At 35.5% G+C, this 24,020-nt stretch overlaps 1 protein-coding gene across 1 annotated transcript in view; it reads left to right on the plus strand.

Moving 5' to 3' along the window:
- Positions 1-23,050, plus strand: part of FBLN1 (fibulin 1) — a gene marked incomplete in the record, with an annotated part of 2,573,942 nt that extends 2,550,892 nt beyond the window's left edge. Inside the window, 1 exon segment of the mRNA XM_044088093.1 lies at positions 19,228-23,050. Coding sequence (XP_043944028.1) covers positions 19,228-19,367 — 140 coding nt within the window.
- Between the last annotated feature and the right edge of the window lie 970 nt (positions 23,051-24,020).

A 24,020-nucleotide genomic window follows, 5' to 3' on the forward strand; every position in this document is an offset into this window, starting at 1 on the left:
TAGACAGACAACTTAGGCAATGTGCAATCGGTAATGTGGGGCAGTTGTAATAGCTTATGGGAGAGTATACTTATTCTGTATTCAAGTGTTGGAAATTTTCTACTCTTTTGTACTGTTACTGCAAGTAGGATTGTATATGTTAGTTGTTTTCATTCTTTTACTTGTATGTGTTGTTTTACTTTCTGTTTGTCATCTCAAGAAAGAGCTAATGCATGAAATTTCATTTAGGCTATACGTGTCTGGTTCTAAATGAGAATAAAGTTTACTCTGAATCTTTGAATCTTTGAAAACTATTAGGGACATCCCTTAAAATCATGGATGGTTCAGACATTCAATACTGATATTTAAAATAACAATAGACATATTTTATAGTTTAATTTGGATGAGCTTTAGCTTTCTTTGTTACCTTTTTCCCTAATGAAAATGTAAAGCTTTAACAATTAAAAACACATTAATTTAAAAATAAAAAACTTTGACTTTCAGCACTCTGATTTGCTGTCTTGGCAATCCCATTATGTAATTAAAAGGTTAGTAGTAAAGTGCAGTTGTGTAAGTAAACTTAGATAACAGTAAATGTTCAAATGCTCACTGCTGCAGTAGCCTTAGCTATGGGGTTATACCCTGCATAGGATATAACAACTGGCCAGGTTCCAAAGCTTCACGGCACCTTCTGCATACTCCAACTGTTAGTCAGCTGGAGCCGAGCTGACTAAAAGGGCAGGATTAGCTGCCAATCCTACAGAGTTTTCATGCCAACAGAGAGAGAGAGAGGCTGAGCCCTGAAAGGAAAGTGTTAAGAAAAACAAAAAGTAAATGTCCACACCCTGCATAAATAACACACCAAAAAACAAGGGGGGTGGAGGGAGGGAGTGACTACAGCAGCAGTGATCATTTGAACATCTACTGTTATGGTAACTTTACTTACACAACTATACTGTATTCATCATACTGATCAGTGCTGCAGTAGCCTTAGCTATATAGGTAGAGTAACCTGACTAACTATATTTGGGAGATGGAAGGAGAAGTGCCCAGCAGCCCTGGAGAATGGTCCTAGAAAAGCACGATCTACACCTAGAGAAGGAATCAAGCCTATAGTCCTGTGTAAAAGTAAGTGCAGCTTTTAAAATACTTATAGAATCCGACCCTTTCCAAAAAGCTATAGATGAAGCCAGTCCCTGACAGAGTAAGCCTTGACCCTGCCTGAAATAGTTTTACTGCAGTTGTCACACAGCCAGCCCAGCTATCTGGAATGTTGTAAATAAGTATAAGTCATTTGTGAATATTAATATGATTTAAATAGAAATGTAACACAAGGAGATACTGTCAGCCCACCTATCTGGAATTTAAAAAATAATCCTATATCATTTGTGAATATCAACATGATTCATATGTTTCTCTTACAAATGCACTGGAACTATGTGTTGTGTGTATATTAAACTGCTGATACAGAAGTATGTGTTGAACAGGGTTTCTACAGTACTGAGCTGTAAAGATGCATCCACAGTGTACCCTGCTGGAACATAGAAGATTAACTTGCAAAACTTAAGAATAGTTGAGGTTAAGTTAACTTACAGCTGAGCCATAAACAAAACATGATATCTCTCAGTTTCAGTGCAGTAGCAGACACAATGTCTAGAGCAAGAAGTTTTTTGTATCATCTTGAAAGAGAAGCAATTACGAGGTTTGAGATGTAGAAGTGTTTTATGGTTTTATGACTTCCAGGATCTGCAAATATCTGAGAGGTATGTATTTTTCACAATGAGATGTCAAATGCTACAATGGGGGTTTAGCCTGGGAACTGAACTCAGCTGACAAAAAGTGATGTTACCCAAGCTAACCTAGCAGTAGTATTGGATATTAATTTAAGAATTCTCTGAGAAGAGAGAAAGAGGGCATTTTGTATTTTGTCTTTGACATAACAACATCAGCTAGAAACATCCACTCATCTCTGTACTTGCCTTGCTGTAAATAAGTTTCTAGGGCATAGTAACTCTTTCATATTCAGATTATTATAGTAAAGTACGACTTAGATGTTTTCTTTATTTATTTGAGACTGTCCTGCAATGTTGTTTTAAATATTTCCTGTGATTTTGAACTCTGATGTAATTGATTACTTACTGAATACTGTCTTGTTATTTTATTTATTATTAAATATATTTAAAACTTTCAATTGTGGCTTGTCTGTTTAGAGATATTTAAGCTCTTAAGGTACTTGCATATCTATTTGGTGACACTGTACAGGCCACTCCTAATAGCCTGATGCTTGGTCAAAACTACAATTTGGATTAATAGTAACATTACAGAGTAGGATTGGACACCCTTTGTTAAGGGTCTTCAAGCAGCTGATGAGTTGGGTGGTGGCAGTGAAAACTACCTTAGAGTCTGGGCAGAAGGGGGCATAGTTAGTAAACCTGTGCCACCCTTCCCAAGGTATATGTGTGTGTGTTTGTATATAAATCAAATCCTAAGTTGTTTGTGTGTGCACGTGTATGTGTGTCAACTACTTGGGCAGGGATAGAAGCACTGGTTGCACAGAGAGAGTGCTGGAGGTCTTGGCTTGGCCACTCAGCTAAGATCTCAACCCTATAGCTCTGCCAATGGGGACTCTTACTGGAGGTCTGGAGAAAGAGGCAGAAACCAGCCCTGGACTGACTGTGGTCTCTGTGTGCTCTTAAGGGAAATTGCACTTGATGCATAGAGCTGCATCTGAAACTAATGTGTTTGTATCTGTCATCTTCCCAATGTATGCCCCCCCCCCCTGTTCTAGTGGTGAGAATTGAGGCTCATTAATTTCTGGGCCAGTGGTGAGGCATTACAATTCAATAGAAAAAATTTCACATAACCTCCTGTGATTACCTCCTAAGTTGCATTTTCATTTAATAATTCTGACACTACAAGAAGATACACTGATCCTCTCTTGTCTGCTGTTCTTATTGCAGTATCCATATTGTTACATGATACTTACTAACTTCTTCCTTGCAGAAATTAAACGTTTGTAATTCTCATACTTGGTTTTAAAAATAGGTTTACAAATCAAATATATACTGGTATAAAATCTGATAATGTTCTATATTTGAGATGATTTCATATACTTCAAGCAGTACCTTTAAGTTATTTCTTTCAAAAATGTACAAGCTAAAGACAGACATTATGAAAACATTAAACTTAGAAGGGAAAAAATCATTCCTTTTTCAGTGCCTGCTTTTTTAAATCATGCAAAGCAATATGTTCACACAAATCAATGATGCTAACTCAGTGCCTACATAGTACTTACTCATTTGAAAATTCCGCAGTACAGAAAACTCAGTCACTCATTGCTCTTGGTATATCTTTTAACTTCTCACCCAAGATGCTATTATCTATCAGTGATAACAAGATATAAACTCTACAGCCTTCCCTAGCTCACTATGCCATCTTGTATTTCAAAAATAGCCTTAAGATTTTCAGTGGATTCCACCTCCTAATCAACTCCTGGCTCTTCATTACTAATAACCATACTTGGTTCTTTACATAAATTCTGCCAAGAGTCTTCATTCTCTAATCTCTCTATCTATCTGTCTATCTATCTATCTGTCTGTCTTTCTGTCTGTCTATCAATATATCTGTTATGATAGAACAAAAAATCTAATCACAGTGAGTAGAAATTTCAGCTCTGGTTTGTTAGCTTCTTTGAAGCCTGAGATTCCTGAGATGCATAGCTGTTTCAGGGGCTGAAAGAGTTTGGAATGGAATCTTAAAAACACTAAAGAAAATGTCTACTATGAGCGCAACAAAGGTCGAGCTGTAGCTTTCATTTAAAACTGGGTTACTTTTAACAAGAAGTTAATTTTCAATAAAGCCACCCCTGTTATTTAGCCAATTCAGCTAGAATTTTTGGAAGTTTTTAAAGTTATGTGAGATCTTCTGAAAAACAGTATCTATTAGACTTGCTAAACTCAGGTATATGCAATTGTTGTTCTGTACATTTGTGTTACTATTATATGTTTGTTCTGCAGTAATGAATAAACAAATGGAACTTGAGCAACTTTATTCAGTTTGCCTCTATAAAAAGGAAAAGCTTGTTTGTATTGTTGCTATGGCTGAATGAATATAGTAGCAGACTATCTCTATAACTTCAGAACTCTGAAACTTCCTGTGGCTGCTCTTTCACTTTTCATTTTCATACCTCAATCAAGAAGACATAACCTTAGAAAGTACTTTTTATTTATAAAGAAAAACTGTATGAGGATTCCTTATATTAATGCAATGTAATTATAGTTTACATTGATAAGCAGATGTTGCATGTATACTATAGAGAACAGCATGTAATCGACAAGTGTAATAGATTAAAATATTTATTCTAAGTTAGAATAGAATTAGTTATGAGAGTTCTCTACAAATTTGGAATTTATGTTAATTCAGCTATCAATCTTAGATCTTTTCTTATTCTCTACAATATAGAGATGTAATTGTGAAAAACTGAAAGGCTGCCAGCCCAGCTAGATAGAATTTTGTAGATAATTCTATGTCATTGTAAATATTAATATAATCCACAGGCTGTTTTACAAATATAAGAAAACTAAACGTAAGAAAAACTGTGTTATATGTTCCGAACTTCAAAAATGTAATCACAGTGTACCCTGTTGGAAGAAAGCTGATAAAGTAAAGCATTTTATGACTGTTTGATCTCAAAGCTCTGAGACAGGATGTCTGGATGAATAAATTCCTTCTGTTGTTTTGAGACAAGAGTTAATTGCAAGGTTTTACATGTATAATGTCTTTTATTGCTGTGGCTTCCTGACCAGATGTAAGTTTACTAAGAATTGTAAATTTTGAGTTTCTAGTTGCCTGAAAACCAGAGAAGTGTCAAGAAAGATGTAATCTAAAATGATCAGCAGTGATGAATTATCAATTTAATAGATCTTTGAGAGAAAGAGATAGTATTTTTGCATTTGTCTTCAGAACTGACAACATCACCAGCACTCTGCCTTTGCTCTATATGAAAGTAGAATTTAAAACAGTATTCCTCTTAGAGTTAGATAGGAATATAGTCAGATTTAGTCTAACTGTTTTCTATATTTATGTCAGACTATCCAACAATATTGTTTTAAGCATTTTCCTGTGATTTCAGAACTCTTGACTAGCACTGTGTTGAATTGAGGAGATTTGTCTTGTATTTCTAGTATTTATTATTAAATATTTTTAAACCTTTCAACTGTGACTGTTTTGTATAGAGACAATTTAAGCTCTAAAGTACATTACATGTATATAGTGATACTGTCCAAGCCACCCCATTAAGCCTTGCTGTTCGTCATACTTAGTAATTGGATAATAATAATATCGCATAGTAAAATTGGACACCCTTTGGTAAGGGCCTTATTAGTAACTGATATTAGTGGTTGGCGGCAGTGATTTCTACCTTACAGCCTGGGCAGAGAAGGGGGCATAGCTGGAGAACCTGTGCCACCCTTCCCCAGGAGTGTCTGTGTGTTTGTATATAACTCATATCCCAAAGTGTGTGTGTGTCAGCTACTTGGGCAGGGACATGAAGCACTAGTTGGACAGAAAGGGTGCTGGAGGTTTTGGCCTGACCACTAGGCTGAAATCTGTACCCTATAGCTGTGCCAGTGGGGAGTCTTATTGGGGATCTGGAGAGAAAGGGAGAAACCAGCCCCAGACTGACTGTGATCTCTGTTTGCTCTTAAGGGGAATTGTACTTTACTGTTTGTGTACTTGTTATCCTTCCCAATGTGCACGCCTCTCACTGGTGCTAGTGGTGAGGATTGAGACTCCTTGATTACTGGGCCACTGCATGGGAGTCACAGTAATGTTTATATATTTAACTTGCAATGTCTGTTGACCTAGCAGTTATTTTTATGTTTTACTGAATCTGCACATATACCTTCCATTGTGTAATATCTCATGCATATATTGCATCTCAAGGAAAATCTGCCACTTATTAGATTGTTTCATTAAGTGAATTTATAAGGTTAATTATGGCAAATATAGTAGTGTGTTTTCTTCAATACAAATAGATGTACATCAATATTTCTTTTTATTTTTCCTTTGGGAAATGTGTGATATAATATTATTTCATATCTCTTCACCATTCTCAATTATATTGTAACATTTAATAGGTACATAAGTTGATGTAATTAGTGGGAAAGACACAATAGTTGATAGTATTTTAAATGATAATCAAGTGTTTGTTAAATGGAAAATGATTAATTTAAAAATATAATTTTAATAATTGTAATTAATTTGCTTTGTCCTTCAAAACAGGTCTCAATTAAATTCCTTTAGGTAATTGTATTTTGATGTTAGTTACAGTAGCAACTTTCTTATATTTGTTGAACTTTTCATCTTTTTTCTAGTATGAAAAAAGGAACACTTGTATCCATGGTTAGCCAATATGTAAATATTAGCAATCAAATATACATAGTTTATGAATGTTGTTTCTTTCGGCTTTTCCCGGTTAGGGGTCGCCACAGCGGAACTCCGGTCAGCTAATGATTGGTAGTTGATTTTTACGTGCCGAGTTACCAGCCCTGATGCACAACCTTTAATGAAGGTACACCCATTCACGCATGTCTCCACGCAGAAGACGCTCTAGCTGAGAATCGAACCGGACAGCGTCTTACTGTGAGGCAACAATATTTATCAATATTATATCAAAATAGTTTATACTGTAGAAAGAAAGGATTATTACTGACGACATTTAATCACCACTTCATATCACAACGGTTCCCATTCAGAAGCCTGAAACATCATAAGCCTGAAAATCAAAATCCTGAAACCAAAAGCCTGAAAATTCAGAATCCTGAAAACTCAAAATCCTGAAAGCCCAAAATCCTGAAAGACCAAAATCCTGAAACTCAAAATCCTGAAAACACAAAATAGACATACTGATGTCATTGTGGCTTTGCTATTGTTAGCCCTGTGGTGTTAGGTCATGCGTTGGGGTCAGGTAAGTGTGCGGTTGGTTTTATTTTAGGGTTAGGGGCGGTTTAAGTGAGTTAGGGTTATGGCGCGGGTCAGGTGAGTGTGCGATAGTGACGGACCTTAGGGTTAGGGTCAGGGTCAGTTGGTAGATATTAGTGTCTTTATAGTGACATATTAGCATTATTTGTGTTTTCAGGATTTTGAGTTTCAGGATTTTGGTCTTTCAGGATTTTGGGCTTTCAGGATTTTGAGTTTTCAGGATTCTGAATGTTCAGGCTTTTGGTTTCAGGATTTTGATTTTCAGGCTTATGATGTTTCAGGCTTCTGAATGGGAACCATCACAACATATTCAATACAATGAAATTAATTTCTGTTAATATAAGTTGACAAAATAGCAATAACAAAATAAATGTGCTAATAAAATATCTTAAAACTAATACATGAGATATTATATTTCTACAAGAGACTCAATTGAAGAAAATATAGATCTGCTAAACAAATTTGGTTATGAACTCATTGCATTTCCATACTTTGGGGGAAAAAAGGAGAGGCACTGCAATACTGTGGAAAAAACAGTTAATGCCTAAAATCATACATACTATTTCTGATATCAAAGGTATGCAATCTAGAGCAAATATTAAATATAATAATAGGGTATACACATTTGCACACTTTTATTGGATACCGGGAATAGGAGTGAATATAGGAAGAAACCATTAAGAAATATTACAGGAACTTGAAAAGGTGGCCTTATATTAGCAGGAGACTTTCATTGCATAATGGAATAGAAAGAGTCAAGTACAAAAAATAAATAAATAAATAAATAAAAAAGGAGAAGAAGAACTTTAAAAAAAGGACCTATAACAAAAGTATTAAATAACTGGTTATCTAATAATAATGTAAAAGATGTACTAACAGTTACTGATAGTGATTCCATATATTTTACTCACTATTCACATGTTTATAGTACACAAACACGTACTGCTAAAATATTTATGAATTCAATGGCCAGCACAGTGGTGCAACAGTAGCATTGTCACCTCACAGCAAGAGGTTCTCATATTCGATTCTTGGCTGGAGTGCCTTCTGTGCAGAGTCTGCATGTCCTCCCTGCATTTGTGTGGGTTTAGTCTGGGTACTCCAGTTTCCTCCCACATTACAAAGACATGCATCTGGAGCCCCCCCCCCCGGGACTCTGCTGAAAATTGGCTTTGTTCCAAGTCGGACTTCCCTGGTAAACAAATGTTAAATAAATTTATATCTGCTAATATTATTGATAAAATTGTTAATTTTAAGACTATCCCATGTCCTACATCAAACCACAATGCCCCGTGTATGAGCATTACAATGGATAGTAGAAATTAGCAGCTAGTTCATAGAATACCAAGATATATGACTCAGATTAAATATTTTAAAGACTATCTCATAAAACAAGTTGAGGAATTCCTTGATTTTAATGATAAAGATAATTTAAGCAAAGCTATACTCTGGGACTTTCTCAAGATGCATATTAATGATACAATGAAGAACTGGTCAAATAAAATTAAGGAATGGAATGAACAATTACTTCATATTCAGGAGAAGTTTGATAAAGTTAGATTAGAACAGCAAGAAAGACAAATAATTGATACAAATATTATAAATGACTTAACCAAGCAATATCAAAATATTTCAAAACATAAAACTAAAATAGCATTAGAAAAACTTAGAATTCAAAGTTTTGCTATGATACCAAAATAAAATATGATTAGATTAGCTAATAAAAGTAAAACATTGAGTAAGTAATAAGGCTCATATTAAGGACATTATTAACATATTAACTAAAAATAAATCATCAGATATTGATGAAATGCTCCTTATTTTTAAAAATTATTACAAAGAACTTAATCAAAATAATAAAACAGTTAATGATAAATGAATACTGGGACAAAAGTATATCATTTAAACTAAATAAAGAACAGATCTTGAAATTTTTGAAACCCGTAACAATAAGTGAAATTGCCAGTGTAATTAACTACGGTAAAATAGGGAAAGCACCAGGGTTAGATTGCATATGTATAAAATCTACAAAATATTATCAGATAACATAATACAGAAATTGGGAAAACTTTTTAATTCTGCTGGTTCAATACCACCTTCGTGGAAATATACCTTAATTTCCTCAATTTTAAAATGAGGGCAAGATAATAGCTTAGTATCATCCTACATACCAACTTCACTGTTAAATATGGATTACAAATATTTCATGGCAATATTAGTTTCAAGACTAAGAGTAATAACAGATAGTGCTGTTGATAAGGTTCAGGCAGATTTCATTATTAACAGACTGGCTTATGATAATACAGAGTACTGACGGTATTAGATTTTGCTCCAAATCAGAACAAAAATTAGCACTAATAAGCTTAGATTTTGAGAGAGCATTTGATTCAATAAATTGGATTTACTTCCAAATTTTCTTTCATTTGGCTTCCCAAAGGAATTTGTTGTTTTAATAAAGAATATATATATATATATATATATATATATATATATATATATATATGTATGTTTCCAAAGTGTTTATTAAAATAAGTATGTTTATTTCATAATAATTTAAGATTTATAAAGGCAGTAGACAAGGTTGTCCAGTACCCTCTCTTTTATTGCCATTAGCAATTGAACCATTACTAGCAGTACTAGATTTAATGATAGTATAGATGGTTTTAACATAACTCAGAATTATAAAACTAAAATGCAACTATTTGTTGATGGCATTTAGTTATCATTGGGTAACATTCATAAATCCTTTGGAGAATTAATAAAATTAACATTCACTGATTTAGCATTAATGAAATTTAATGAAAATAAAAGGAGGTCATAGTAACTAATCAACAAGCAAATACATGAGTTAAAAAGAAATGTAATTATAAATGGGATAGTATGGAATTTAAATATTTAGGTATTCTAATAAAACATGACATTATTAAACTAATTGACACCAATTTTCAAAAATTGATTGCTGCCATAGAATCACTAATAAATGATTGAAAGACAATCCATTTCTCCTTTTAAGAAAGATAAGTTCTTATAAAGATGATGATTCTTCCCAAAATAATATAAGTTGTACAATCAACATCAATTCAGCCTAACAAGACTGTAATGAAAAAGCTAGTAAAGCTATTAATTTCCTTTTTATGGTATCATAAAAACTAGAACTCCTTGTAGAAATCATACCAGATTACGGGAATATGGAAGAATTAAGTTTCCAGATATAGTATCTGACTCCTTGGCTGCAATGTTTAGAGTAATACTGTTATGGTTAAACCCCAATTATAACAGCAAATGGAAAACTATTCAAGGAACATTATATTCTAAACATTTAAATCAAAACAACAAAACAATTTTGAAATAATTAATAATACATTCATATGGTTAAATAAAAATCTTTTAGAAGAGAAGATAATTCAAAAGACTAACTTTGCATATATTAATCTGAGAACACTGGAAAATATGAAGGTCTCTCCAAACACCATTATATTGGGCAACTTCAACTACCCAAACATAGACTGGGAGCATTACTCTAGCTCCAACACCCTAGCCCAAAGGTTCCTAGAATTTATAAACTCAAATGCTATGGAACAACTTGTTACCACTCCCACAAGAGGGGAAAACATACTGGGCTTGATCATCACCAACACGGGGACTCTATGCTGCAGACCAGAAGTGTATCCCTCACTGGTAAGATCAGACCATAAACTAATCTCACTGGATATTCACATCCCGACCCCACCCCCTGCCCAGAAAACCACAGTGAAAAACTTCTCTAAAGCAAATTTCACACTCCTCAAAACCGAGGTGGAATCCTTCAAAGCCCCCGGGCCTGTGGAAAATACGTCCCAGTCTGCAGAATCCTTTATAAACGCATTCTATGAACACCTTCAGGAATGCATGGATCATGTGATCCCAAATAAAACCAAGACCCAATCCTCCAAAGGTAGACGTCTTGTCTGGTGGACCCCAGCCATAAACAAACTATACAATAGAAGGAGGAAGCTACTAAATGATAGAGCAAAATCCCAAAAAGGGAAGGCATCACTGATCAGTATTAGCAAAAATACTACGGGCACCATAAAATTGTCTAAGGCCAGCTTTGAGAGAAAAATTGCACAGGACACTAAGGATAATCACAAGGCTTTCTTTAGTTATGTTAGGAACCTGGGTGGTAATTCCCAGATATGTTCAGAATTAGTCCAAAATGACAAAAAATACACTGAACCCACAGACATTGCCAACATCCTAGCTGACAGGTTCAGCGCAAACTCCCCCCTCCCACCAAAAGGGCAAATATCTATCCCAGCAGAGTGCTGCCCCCCTGACATCTCAGATGCTCAGGTAAGAGCCACCCTCTCCAAAGCAAAAAAACACAGCATCAATGGGACCAGATGGTGTCCCAGGCTGCGTCCTACATGAACTCCAAGAAGAGCTAAACCCAAACATAAAACTACTGTTCAATCTCAGCCTTACTACAGGATATGTGCCCAAAGAGTGGCGTACAGCAACAGTGGTCCCTCTCCATAAAGGTGGTGCCTCAACGGATCCTGGAAACTATTGCCCCATAAGCCTGACTAGCTTGGTCTGCAAAGCTATAGAAAGGATCATCATGGACCTCATAAATAAAGATATTGGGGACCTACAGACACTGGATCCTACCCAGTTCGGCTTTGTTAAGGGCAGATCCTGCCTCTTAAACCTGGTTGATTTCTTTGAAACAGTCACCAAGGCCATTGACGAGGGGAAGGTGGTCCACACAGCCTACCTGGACCTCGCAAAAGCCTTCGATACAATACCCCACTCGGGCATTATAGATATGCTCACCAGCTTAAATATAAACCCCTATGTCACTAGATGGATTGCAAACTGGCTCAAGGACAGAACCCACATGGTTAGAATTGCTGGAGCCATGTCAGACTCCAAACCAGTTACAAGTGGTGTCCCACAAGGCTCAGTCCTGGGACCTCTCTTGTTCGGTATATATTTCTCGGACGTACAGACCAACATGGAAGGACTGTGGCTGACCAAGTTCGCAGATGACTGCAAACTGGGTGCCATAATCGACTCTCCAGCCAACACAAGCATCCTCCAAAAGGGCCTCATAGAAACAGACAACTGGTGCCAGAGCCATGGCCTCAAGCTAAATGCCAAAAAGTGTATAGTCATCCCCTTTGGCAAAAACAAAGTGCCCACAAATTACCACATAGGTGGTAATTCATTAAGTACAGAAGAAGTAATTAGGGACCTGGGGACCCAAGTTGATAGCAATCTCTCATTTGACAACCACGTGGCCAAAGTGGTTAAAAAACATTTTATATAGCCCACCTAATCATGAAGGGATTCACATCTAGATCAGGGGAGGTCATCATGCCTCTTTACTCATCCCTCATCAGGCCCATAATTTAGTACAATGCCCCTTTTGGGATGTACCTTACCAGACACCTGCAGCAACTGAAAAGACCCCAAAAGTACCTCACCAAGAGGATCAAAGGGCTCAAACAGATGCCATATGCTGCCCGGTTAAAGAAACTCCAGCTCTACTCAGTGACATACTGCCTGTTCAGAGGTGATCTGTGCCTGACGTATAAAGCCATGTCCAACCCGGAATTAATGGACATGCTGCACCTCAGAAAATCCAAATCCCATCGAGCTACGCGCTCGAGAGACTTGAACCTCAGCATTGAAATAAATAGGACATGCTGGAGGGACAGATTCATAACCCAGAGGCTCCCTTCACTCTGGAATAAAATCCCAGTCCAGGTTAGGCAGAGTCCCTCATTGACTCTCTTCAAGAGGAATCTTGATGAGTGGATGGGAGATTGTAGGTTTACCCCGGGTATCACTTCTGTGTCACTGTTAGACAGAGGCACAGTATACTAACCTCAAAAAAGGGCATAGAAAATACATTTAAAATGGGTGGCGAAAGCCAAACACATTCTGGCTAGGCTTATAAATGCCCTAGGGCAGATAGCCTAGTATGAACCTATGAACCTATGAACTTAAAAGTTTTGGAAACTTCATCTATAAAATTTCAACACTTAAAAAATGGAAGTGTGCAATATCTCCCATTGCTTTTCCATATGTGTCACTCATATTGTTTCCCATTAAAGACGAACAGGCTAGGTAGTTCATTTATGTGCTTTATTACAAAGAAACACATCAGGATGGATAGCAGCAGTGCAAAATATAAACAAATTGTTTAACTGACAGACTACACAGGCATACATGCTTTCATCTCAACAGCTTACTACAAAATGGCAGTCAGGCTAGCACGTGGTCAGTGTTCTTACACTTGTGCAAGCCCCTAGAAAGCTTCTTAAAGGTATACATACATATTGATCTACATCCTCCCTCTTTAATGAATTGCCCACAATATAATTATATTTGAAAAGAAACATGCAATTGTATTGACAATTAGAAATAAACATAACGTTCATGTCCAAGTTGCCGTGTTTCTGGAACATGGTCTAGAAATATAACCTAATCTAGTGATATAGCAATTGGAACTGGGTTTAGCAACAGGCACAGTCATTGGTGAACAAATAGATTCTGGAGTTTTGGTATTCTTCACAGGAAAAGGGATATTTACTGGAACGTCCTCTGGAACTGGAATGCTGGATAACACTCTGAGATATACAGTCTTTCTCGCTGGTACGATTCTGCAATATAGGCTCGGACACTGGGACCAAATGCTTCCAATTCCACCTAAATTCTGTTCTTTGTAATTCCACAATGTATGATCTCAGCTCTGGACACACAATCTTCATGACACCAATCCGATCAAAATCTTTGGACATCTGCATCCTCACTATCTCCAATTCTTGTAATGGATTGAGCAGTTTGCTGGTCTTATCATAATAGAACTTCTGGGGTAAGTGCTTCTTTAACAGATTGGCTTGCACTGATCTGTTGTTCTTGACACATGGAACCAATAATGAACTACTAATTGGTAGTGTGGTTTTGGTTTGTCTCGACCAAAGTCTCTGTGCAGGTGAATCAAGATGTTTATCACAAGGAATATTTTTAAGATTCAAGAGATTCAAGAAAACATGACTATTGTCTTGTTTTGGCTTTTCAAGTAATTGTTTTGCACTTCAAACTGCACGTTCTGCCAAACCGTTTGACTGTGGGTACTCAGGGCTACTTAGGACATGAGTAAAGTCCCACTCATCAGCAAATCTTTTGAACTGCTGTCTTATAAACTGTGTACCATTGTCAGAAATAACTTTGTGCAGGCTACCATGAATTGCAAAATGACGCTTCATCTTAGTAATGACAGTACTGGATGCTAGATTAGGAAGAAGGTCAATCTCAAACCAACTGGAATAAGAGTCTACTAACACCAAGTAATGTTGACTATTCCATTCAAAAATGTTCTTTATGTTGATGTGGCTTTGTACTATTACATACAGAACAAAATGAAAGTACTCTCTCAATGTCTTGTGACATAGAAGGCCAAAATATTAGTTGCTGGTTAGCCACAATGCAAAATGGTAATATACTCTGATTGCAATAACCTTGGAACAATCACTTTTGGGCATTTCATGATGATACCATTGTCAAACAAAATCTCATCTCTGTAAGGAAAATAAGGTTGCACTTGTACTGGCAAGCAACACTGCTTTGATGGCCATCCTTGACTGATAAAGTGGTTGAGTTTCTAAAGAACTGGCTCATGAAGATGTGCAGAAGAAATGTTTCTCACTATCATGACTTCAAAATCAAGTTTCTCATTTTCATGCTGTTCAGTGGTATTTCTGGGTGATATGGATAATGTCTCAGCAAGATAAAGAAGTATGCCTCTTGTGTGAACAACATTGAAATTGTACTTCTGTAATTTGAGCATCATATGTTGCAATCTGGCTGGAGCTGTATGCATAGGCTTTCTCAAAATAGAACAAGAGGTTGGTGATCAGTTTTGATCTGGACAGGTCAACCATAAATATAATCATGGAACTTCAAACATGCAAACATAATTTCCAAAAGCTCTTTCTCAATCTGGGCATACTGTATCTTAGTCTGGGTAAGAGTTCTCAATGCATAGGCTACTGGTCTATCCTCTTGAAGAATGACTGCACCTAGACCAAACTTAGAAGAATCACAGGAAAGAATAACTGGTTTGAGAACATCATAGTTTCAGAGAGTTGCTGGGTTAGCAATTTTCTGTTTCAGGGCATCAAATATTCTTTGGTGCTGTTCTGACCATGACTAAATTACATCTTTGTGTGTCAACTCTGCTAAGGGAGCTGAAACCCATAGCCTGAATTTGCACTTCTGAGGATTCAGCTTAAGATTCACTTCAAGTGCTCTTTCCAGAACTTTTATGAGGTTTCTGTCATGTTCGACTTCACCATTGCCTCCTACTAGAATATCATCTACTATAAAAGCACATGGATAGCCAGAAAAACTTGCTCCATTGCACGCTGAAAGACTTCATTGGCAGAATGTATTCCAAATGTCATTCTCAGAAATATGTATCTTCCAAATAATGTACTGAATGTGGTTAACAATGACGATTTTTGGTCAAGCAAAATTTGCCAAAATGAACTCTTTGCATTTAAGACAGAAAAAAACAGTGGCATTTGGCATGAGGGCAGCAACCTCTTTGACTGTGCACATTGGATGATGAGGCCTTTGTAATGCTTTGTTCAGATCTCTTGGATCAATACATATTCTAATATCATCTGAGCTTTTCTTATGAGCTACCACCATGGAAAATACCCATTCAGTTGGTTCTTCTACTGGACAAATCAATCCTAGCTGCACCATTTTGTTTAGATCAGCTTTGACTCTGCTCTGCATAGCTATTGGAACCTTCTGTGGTGGTCTGATAACTGGGCTGAACTAAAAATTGTTTGGGCAAAATTTGAGCTGTTGTCATTCAGGCTTACATGGTGAACTTCTTAATTAAATGAAAGCAGTTCCATTTTCAAACTGGCTCTAAGGCCTAATAATGACTGCATGTGTCTCTTGACTATAAAAAATTGCAAGTCATATCTGTTCCCAGCAGACTAACATGAAAGCAATACTGAGCCTTCGGTCTGAATCTCTTCACCACCATAAGCAACAAGCTTTGCACACTTTGTCAAATCAAGTTGTTATGTAGCTTTTACTCTAGGAAATGTTTCTGCTGACAACAATGCACTTTGAGCTAGTATCTACTTTGAGCTCTACAGGACTCCCATTAATCCAAACAGTAAAAAAGACTTCATTCTTTGAACACAAATATACTGCATTGTCTGTTTCACCAACCACAAACACACCATCAACATAAAAAGTAGGGTCGCAGTTTTCTAATTGATCAGCTTGCCTCTTGGATTGCCCTCTTTTAATAAAATAATGTGGCTTATTTGATTTACAAAACATTTTAAAATGATTCCACTTATTGCAAGAATCACTCTGCTGACTAAAAGCTAAGCACTTTTCTCTTCTGAGTTTGTGATTTCCACCACAGTTACGACAGTTGACTATAAAGCTGGGTGGTGGCACATGTTTTGACTCACCCTTATGCTTCTCTGAGCATGTTCTGGAATTTGCTGGAAAGACTCAGGGTTTCCCATGGACTGTTACAGGACCTGCAGTAGCTGCCATGTGCCTGTGTTTTTAACCACTTGCTACATACTTTTTATCATTGTGCCTTCCACAGCTATTCTCATTTGTAAGCATACTTGTGCACTTTTCTGTAAGCTCCTACATCTGACAAATCTCAGTGGCCTTATTCACAATTAAATTACTGTCTTGAAGCAAAATCTCCCTCACTGTGTCATTATTAATACCATACACAAGCCTGTCCTTTATCAACTCATCTTTCAAATTACCAAATCTGCATATTTTAGCCTTGTCTCTCAAGTCAGTTATATATGCTGCAAAAGATTCACAAGGCTTTTGATCCATTGTGTAAAATAAATCCCTTTTCAGTTGTAATATTTGTTTGGAGGTTACACATCTCTCTAAATTTATGTTTTAAGCACTCTGGGTCTTCCCTTGTTTCAGCTGGTACCACTATATGACAGCCTTCCTCCTCCCCTGCAAACACTGCATGAACATAAATGAACGCTCTTTTTCAGTGGCCTCTGAACCAGCTAAATTAAGCAAAATAAATGCTTTTGCATGTGCATCTTTGACAGAAAAAGCAGCCTGTATGAAAATATTGTATTCTTGGTCAAACACTCTCCAATTTTCTGCAATACTGTTCTGAAACACAAGCGGTGTAGGTGTGAGAAAACCTTTTGCCATGCCCACAGATTATAGTAAAATATAATGCAGAATGGCCCTTGTAATTATGTATGAATATTCACACACACCAGGTACTTATAATAATATTCAAATGCAAAATAAGTTCTTCAAAATACTGTACTCTGCGAAATACACTTTGAAATAAATGTACTTTGTAAAATATTCTTTGAAATAATTTTACTTTGCAAAATAACTGCACTGTAATACTACAAATACCTGCAAACACTTTGCACACTTCAGATAATTTGAATAGCTTTAGTTAATATGAAAAAGCAGTACAAACAAAAAAAATGGTCGTTTTTCCTTTTTTGTATATTTTATGTGATGCGGATAATGTTTCAAACATTTTTGTAATTATTCTGAATATTTTTATCAGTATGTCACAGTTTCGGACATTTTGTTGAATAAAAAATGTAAAACTGTAAAAAAATGTAAAAATGTAAAACAAATGACTGATTTTGTAAATAATTTGTAGAAAGTTTTCTTCTGAAGTTTTGATGATTCTATCCTTTCTTTCTTTGTAAATGTTTTATATGGTAAAATTAATAAAAACTATTGAAAAGTATACTCATGTGGTCAAGGAAATAATAACAATTAGAAGCAAACCTCTCAACCATTAGCACAAGAAATCTGGACAAAGCCTAAAGGGACAGATTATAAACATTGCTCTTATAAACTTAGAAAATTGCTAGAACAATAGGAACTGTGTTTGCATTGATTTTTCTTCAGGAATCTGGACAAAGCCTAAAGGGACAGATTATAAACATTGCTCTTATAAACTTAGAAAATTGCTAGAACAATAGGAAATGTGTTTGCATGCATTTTCTTCAGGATATTAAATCTGAAACTCAAAAGCGCAGCATTGTTTAGTGACTTCAATCCTTGGTGATTTGCCAGAAAAACACAGATCTTAAGAGAAGACACCAAAAATATGAGGCAAAAATCTGGATATTATGAGAAAATCTGGACATCTGAAAGGTATGATTAGAAAACGTTAATTGTAATGCAAATAAGCAAAAGGGAATATTGGAAAAGTCTTAAATGAAAAAAATACAAAAGGGGTGATTTAAAATTAAGAATCTAAGCAATTTTACTTTCAAACAGGAACACATTAAGATATAGATTGATTGCATTATGCAATCAAGAATGCCAAAGTAGGTAGAAAGCAGAAGACAGAAAACAATTCCTGCCATTCCTTCATTATTGCTCCATTTCCATAAACTATTCCTAACAAATATAATTATGCATATTTGTGATTGTCAATGGAGCTTTTCTCCCTGGGCCTCCACTGAAAATGGGCTCTTTTTGGCCCAGTGGTCTCCACTGAAAATGGTCTCTTTTTGGCCCAGTGGACTTCCCTGGTCATCAAACTGAAATAAATAAATAAATAAACAAATAAATATATATATATTTCTGATTCACTGAACTTACTAACATTCTGTAGAATTATAGGACTGTGTTACAACATTATTGATTTTGCTAAAACTGTCTGTCTTTCGGCTTTTCCCGGTTAGGGGTCGCCACAGCGGAACTCCGGTCTGCTAACGATTGGCAGTAGATTTTCACGTGTTGGCTTACCAGGCCTAACACACAACCTTCAATGAAGGAACGCCCATTCACGCATGTCGACACGCAGAAAACGCTCTAACTGAGAATCAAACGTGCAAAGTCTAACTGTGAGGCGACAACGCTACCGTAGCACCACCACAGCAGTAGATTGATTTTGTTAAACAAATAGGAAAGTTGATTGATTTTGCTAAACAAATAGGAAACAAACAGTAATAACAAATACAACTTGATTTAATTTCAGACCTCTGTTCTTTGATACAGTGTTTAAGTATTCTAAAATCTGGCATTTTTATGTTTATTTTGTCACATGCATTCAAAACTTATGTCAAAGTAAAGCAGTTTTCTGTTTGTCCTTTTATAAGCAACACATGTCTTTGAATGAACTCTGTGTGCAACTGCTACCTGATGTAATTATACTAAATATATTTATTAGCATTTTGACTGACAAAGTTTTGTTATCTTCATTTACAGGTGTTGTCCGTCAGATCAAGCAAATCACCGGACCCTTCAGTAATGTTCTTAAACTGGAAATGAACAATGTGGTAGACGGCATTATTGCATCTCGTAATGTTGTCTATGTTCATATCTTTGTTTCCGAATACTGGTTCTAAAGATGCTTATAATTTGAAATACAGCAGGCAACCTTTTATGAAGCAACAAGCCTTAATCAGACAAACAAATAAATAAAAATCTACTATGCAAAATAGGTGTTTGTAAAGTTTCCATTCTACTCACCAATATCTGCAAAATGATTCAGCTGGCAACAAGAGAACATACATCTAAAGAGTCAAGTCTTTATAATATATCACATATTTAATGTGAACATAGCTACCTATACCTTACCCCCACACATACACAGAAATAGAGAAGATAGAATGTTTTTCTCATTTTATTTGCTTAAGGTATGGCATCATTTTTAATGTGTGATTCTTTATACTGGCATTATTTATCAGTTAGATCAGTATTTTTCTATCTGAAAATATTGACAATATTCAAATCATTTGGAAAGTTCAACATTCAGTTGAAAGAGATGACTGGATGCAGAGCAAAGGCTTTGAGAAATAATATATATTTTTTCTTTTGTGGCTGTATAAAACAATAGGTAGAAGGTGAATATTGTTGTTATAGTTTCTACCTGACATAATGAGACATTGAATACAAACAGACTTTCTACACAACTGTGCATATGTTATAATTCTGTGTTTCAAAAACATGCCATTACAGAAAATAACAACCAAAATTAAGCTCTGTAGGCCATTTTCATGTTTTTTTTTTTTTTGTTAAATGATGTCAAGTGAGATATTTTACAAACATTATTAGTTGACTATGGCCAACAATGCCTGTTACATAATGGATAATAACATCTATATTGTGTCTGTTGTGCATCTCCTTTACTGTGTTTAAATATAAACAGTTTTGCATGATGGTTTCATCACTGTAGAAACAGTGAAAAAAGTTGTTACTTACACCTAGGCTGATCATGTTTCTTTTACCCAACAGGTAAAGTGCAATACATTCAAGATAAATCAGAGACCATACTGTCATTATTAGCACTCATAAAACAAGACTTTTTAAACTGTAGACTTTTTATATTTGCTGAAGCTTGAGACATAGGCATAGAGAGGAATTTTATAAATGTATATCAACTTCCAGAATGTACACTCCTTTTCCCACAATGGTATACCCCTCAACTCCAAACCATGCTTATTTCTGGATAGTATGTATTTTCACTATTAAAAAAGGTCCAGAAATGACAGGTTTATAAAAAAGAAGAAGAAAAAAGAAAGCCATTTAACAAAATAAATAACTATAAACCATGTTAAATAGGGGAATACAAAATAACATTCAATGTATCTCATTCTATTAAATAACTGTAGAAGACATATGCTGTGGCATACATGGTATATGCCAACTGACCCTCAAAGCTGGAGTCCTGAAGGCAAAATACCTTGTATGCATCACTTCCATAGAGCACTGGACTTGACTTAGGCCTCAAACAGAAAACAGCCCTAGTGTAGAAGTCTGTTGTTTAACTAAAGAGAAAAAAGACAAAATAATCTGTGTCTGTTGGCAAAAACATAGACTAAATGGTACAACAACATGTTGCATGCCATACTGATATTTAAGTCACAAGATCCACCAATGACAGAATTTTGACACTGACAATCAATGGTATTGGTTACCACAAAATTACAGTGACTGCATAGGGGTGGGGTGGTTGTTGTAAAACTTATTGCAGGGAATGGGCAATGGAAATTATGCTTGACTCCCGGCTATTCACCTGCTATTCCCCAGGCAAAATTATTCATAAACTACCTCTTCTATGTACACATACATGACAATGACTTTCTCATCTATTTTCTGTATTTTTCTGCCTTCTACTCTTTTTATGATAAAATGCATATAATTTTATCTCACCTAATGATTATGTTGCTGCAAAATATACTTGTTTATTTCATAATTACTACTTTATTCTTTGCCACATTGTATGTAATGCTGCTAATGCTACCTGAGCATTCTGTATATTATATATTCATAATTATCTATTTATAAAATCAAATACTTATATGCAAAATGAAGTACAATGAGCATATAAAACCAAGTCGTACATTTATTTAGGTAAGTGCCTTCACCACATCAGCGTGGCTTCTTCAGACTTTAATGACACACGTTTGTTCAACATACACTTATAAAACATTTTAACTTAAAACATCCAATAATATGCATTGTTCCCCCCCTCATTATTAATGACATCATCACCCAAGCTTTCTTAAAGGCATATCATGCTTTATAAACAAAGTTAAGCATTTGAGCACTCCATCACAACTGAAATATATTTAGACTTATATATACACAAAGTCACCTAGGTAAGCCTCTAGCTTTGAGTATGGGTTTAATGGAAACCATTTCATTAAGTCCAGCTCCCTTCTCAGCCCTGAGTTTCAAAATCCATCCCAGTTCTGCCCCTTCAGTTTTATTCTCTTCATTACCCATTCTAGCTGTTTCATGTATAACTTCAATCACCCTGAATTTAAAATCATGCTCAAGTCTAGGGTTCAGAACATATTTAGCTATGGCATGATTTTTATTTCCATTCTTAACACTATATAAATGTTGTCTAATGCGTTCCCTAAGGGTACGATCTGTCTTCCCTATGTAAAATCTTTGACAACAGACACATCTTGCCATATACACTATATGTTTAGTGTTACAATCAGCCCTTACATTGAATCTATACTGTTTACCAGTATCTGGATGTAACTTTATCTGGATAACAAGGTAGTTTTTTTCATTGATTGGCAGTTTTTATAACAATAATTTGGATTCGTTCCCACCAGTTTAGCAATCTTTTCATCTGTTAAGAAAATGGGCCAATTTTTTCAATCACTTGCTTTACAGTGTTAGCATTACTGGTATAAAACATAGTATATTTAACTTGTCCGTACCCATCTCTTTTATTCATAGTCACTTCTGCATCTTCTTTCTCTGTTCTCACTTTCTCAAAATATGGCTTTGCCCTTCCCCCTCTCATTCCTTTCACTTCAGTCAAGATTCCCTTCGTCTCATTTTGTTTATATCCCCTGGCTCCAAAATTACTCTCCAGTTGTTCTGTCCCCTTATTGAAGACTTCCTATTTATGTTGTAACCCTGACATTCTCATCCCCTGGCCTTTAACTACATTTTTAAATACTCTCCTGGGATGCATGCTATCCCTATGTAGAATGTGATTTCTATAACATTCTTTTCTATAAAGACTGGTGGTAAACAATAAATCATGCTCTCTAGTAACCATAACATCCAAAACCTCAATCATATTTGAAGACTTAGTAGTAAACTTGAGAAAGTCAGATGTAGTGTGTAGAAACTCCACAAACATTTCTAACTGTTGGTGCGTTCCCTCCCAAATCAAAAACACGTCGTCCACAAAATGGTGGAAAAATGTAACTTATTTTTTAAATATGTCTGTGCAAAAAAACTCTCTCAGTTTCCCATTGTGCTACCACTGAATACGCATAACTATTTGCACAGCTTGTACCCATGGCCACTCCATGTTGTTGCAAATAATATTGACCATCAAACACAAAGACATTATTATTCAGCACCATTTCCATGAAACTGCATAATAATCTGTCTTTCATCATAACTACTACATTCCCTTAAATACCTCCTCATGTATTCAATACCTTGTTCATTGAGTATAACCATAAACAATGATATTACATCCATAGTTACCAACAAAGCGGATTCACTCAAAGAGCATGTATTAGTAAAAGTGAATAAATCTTGTAAAAAATGCTTGGTGTCTTTCAATATTATTTCAGATTTATATAACACAGATCTCACTTGTTTTTCTATAAAGATAGAAAAGGGCTCGGTTACCCACCCTCTACCCGCTACAATTGGTCTAAAGGGTGGGTTAACCAAGCTATTATGTACCTTTGGTGATGCATGCAACATGGGTATAGTTGGATAATCTACTGTGAGAAATTGCATTAATTCTGCCGTGATGGAGTAACTCATTAAATACTCATTCAACTTTATTTGAATCCTTCTAATTATTATATTTATGTATCCTGAAGTGATTTTATGATATACATCCCCTTCTCCAAGCATAGCTTTTACTGAATCAAACTCACTATCATACCCCCCCCCCCCTTGTCAGCAGGTCGAATGACAATGGATTCATCCCCTTTAATAAACTTGCTAAATAAACATACACTGACTTTCTCTTCTCTTTTCTGTATTTTTCTGCCTTCTACTCTTTTTATGATAAAATGCATATAATTTTATCTCACCTAATGTACTGCTATTTAACTGCACATAATACTGATTATTTTGCTGCAAAATATACTTGTTTATTTCATAATTACTACTTTATTCTTTGCCACATTGTATGTAATGCTGCTAATGCTACCTGAGCATTTAGTATGTTGTAAATGTACTACTGTAAATAGTTCTCCTGGAACTTTGTATGTAATGCTGCTAAATGTTACCTGCGTTTTCTGTATGTTGTATGTGTTCTACTTTTATTATCTCTAATGGAACTTTTCTCCCTGCCCAGTCAGATTTTCATTGTAAATAAATGGAAATGAACATATACATAAATAATAAAATTGGAATGTCAAAATTCCATCTGCATTTTGAAATTGATATAGCAGTGCTATGTCCCAAAATGTTTATTTTTGAAAATGATTATTCAGCTATAGCTGTTATTCATAGTAAAAACAAAAAAATCATTTTGTAAAATAGTCTTGTCAAAAAAG

This window comes from Protopterus annectens, chromosome 11.part0 (genome assembly GCF_019279795.1).
Source record: "Protopterus annectens isolate FY-2018-M chromosome 11.part0, PAN1.0, whole genome shotgun sequence".
Classification (NCBI taxonomy): domain Eukaryota; kingdom Metazoa; phylum Chordata; order Ceratodontiformes; family Protopteridae; genus Protopterus; species Protopterus annectens.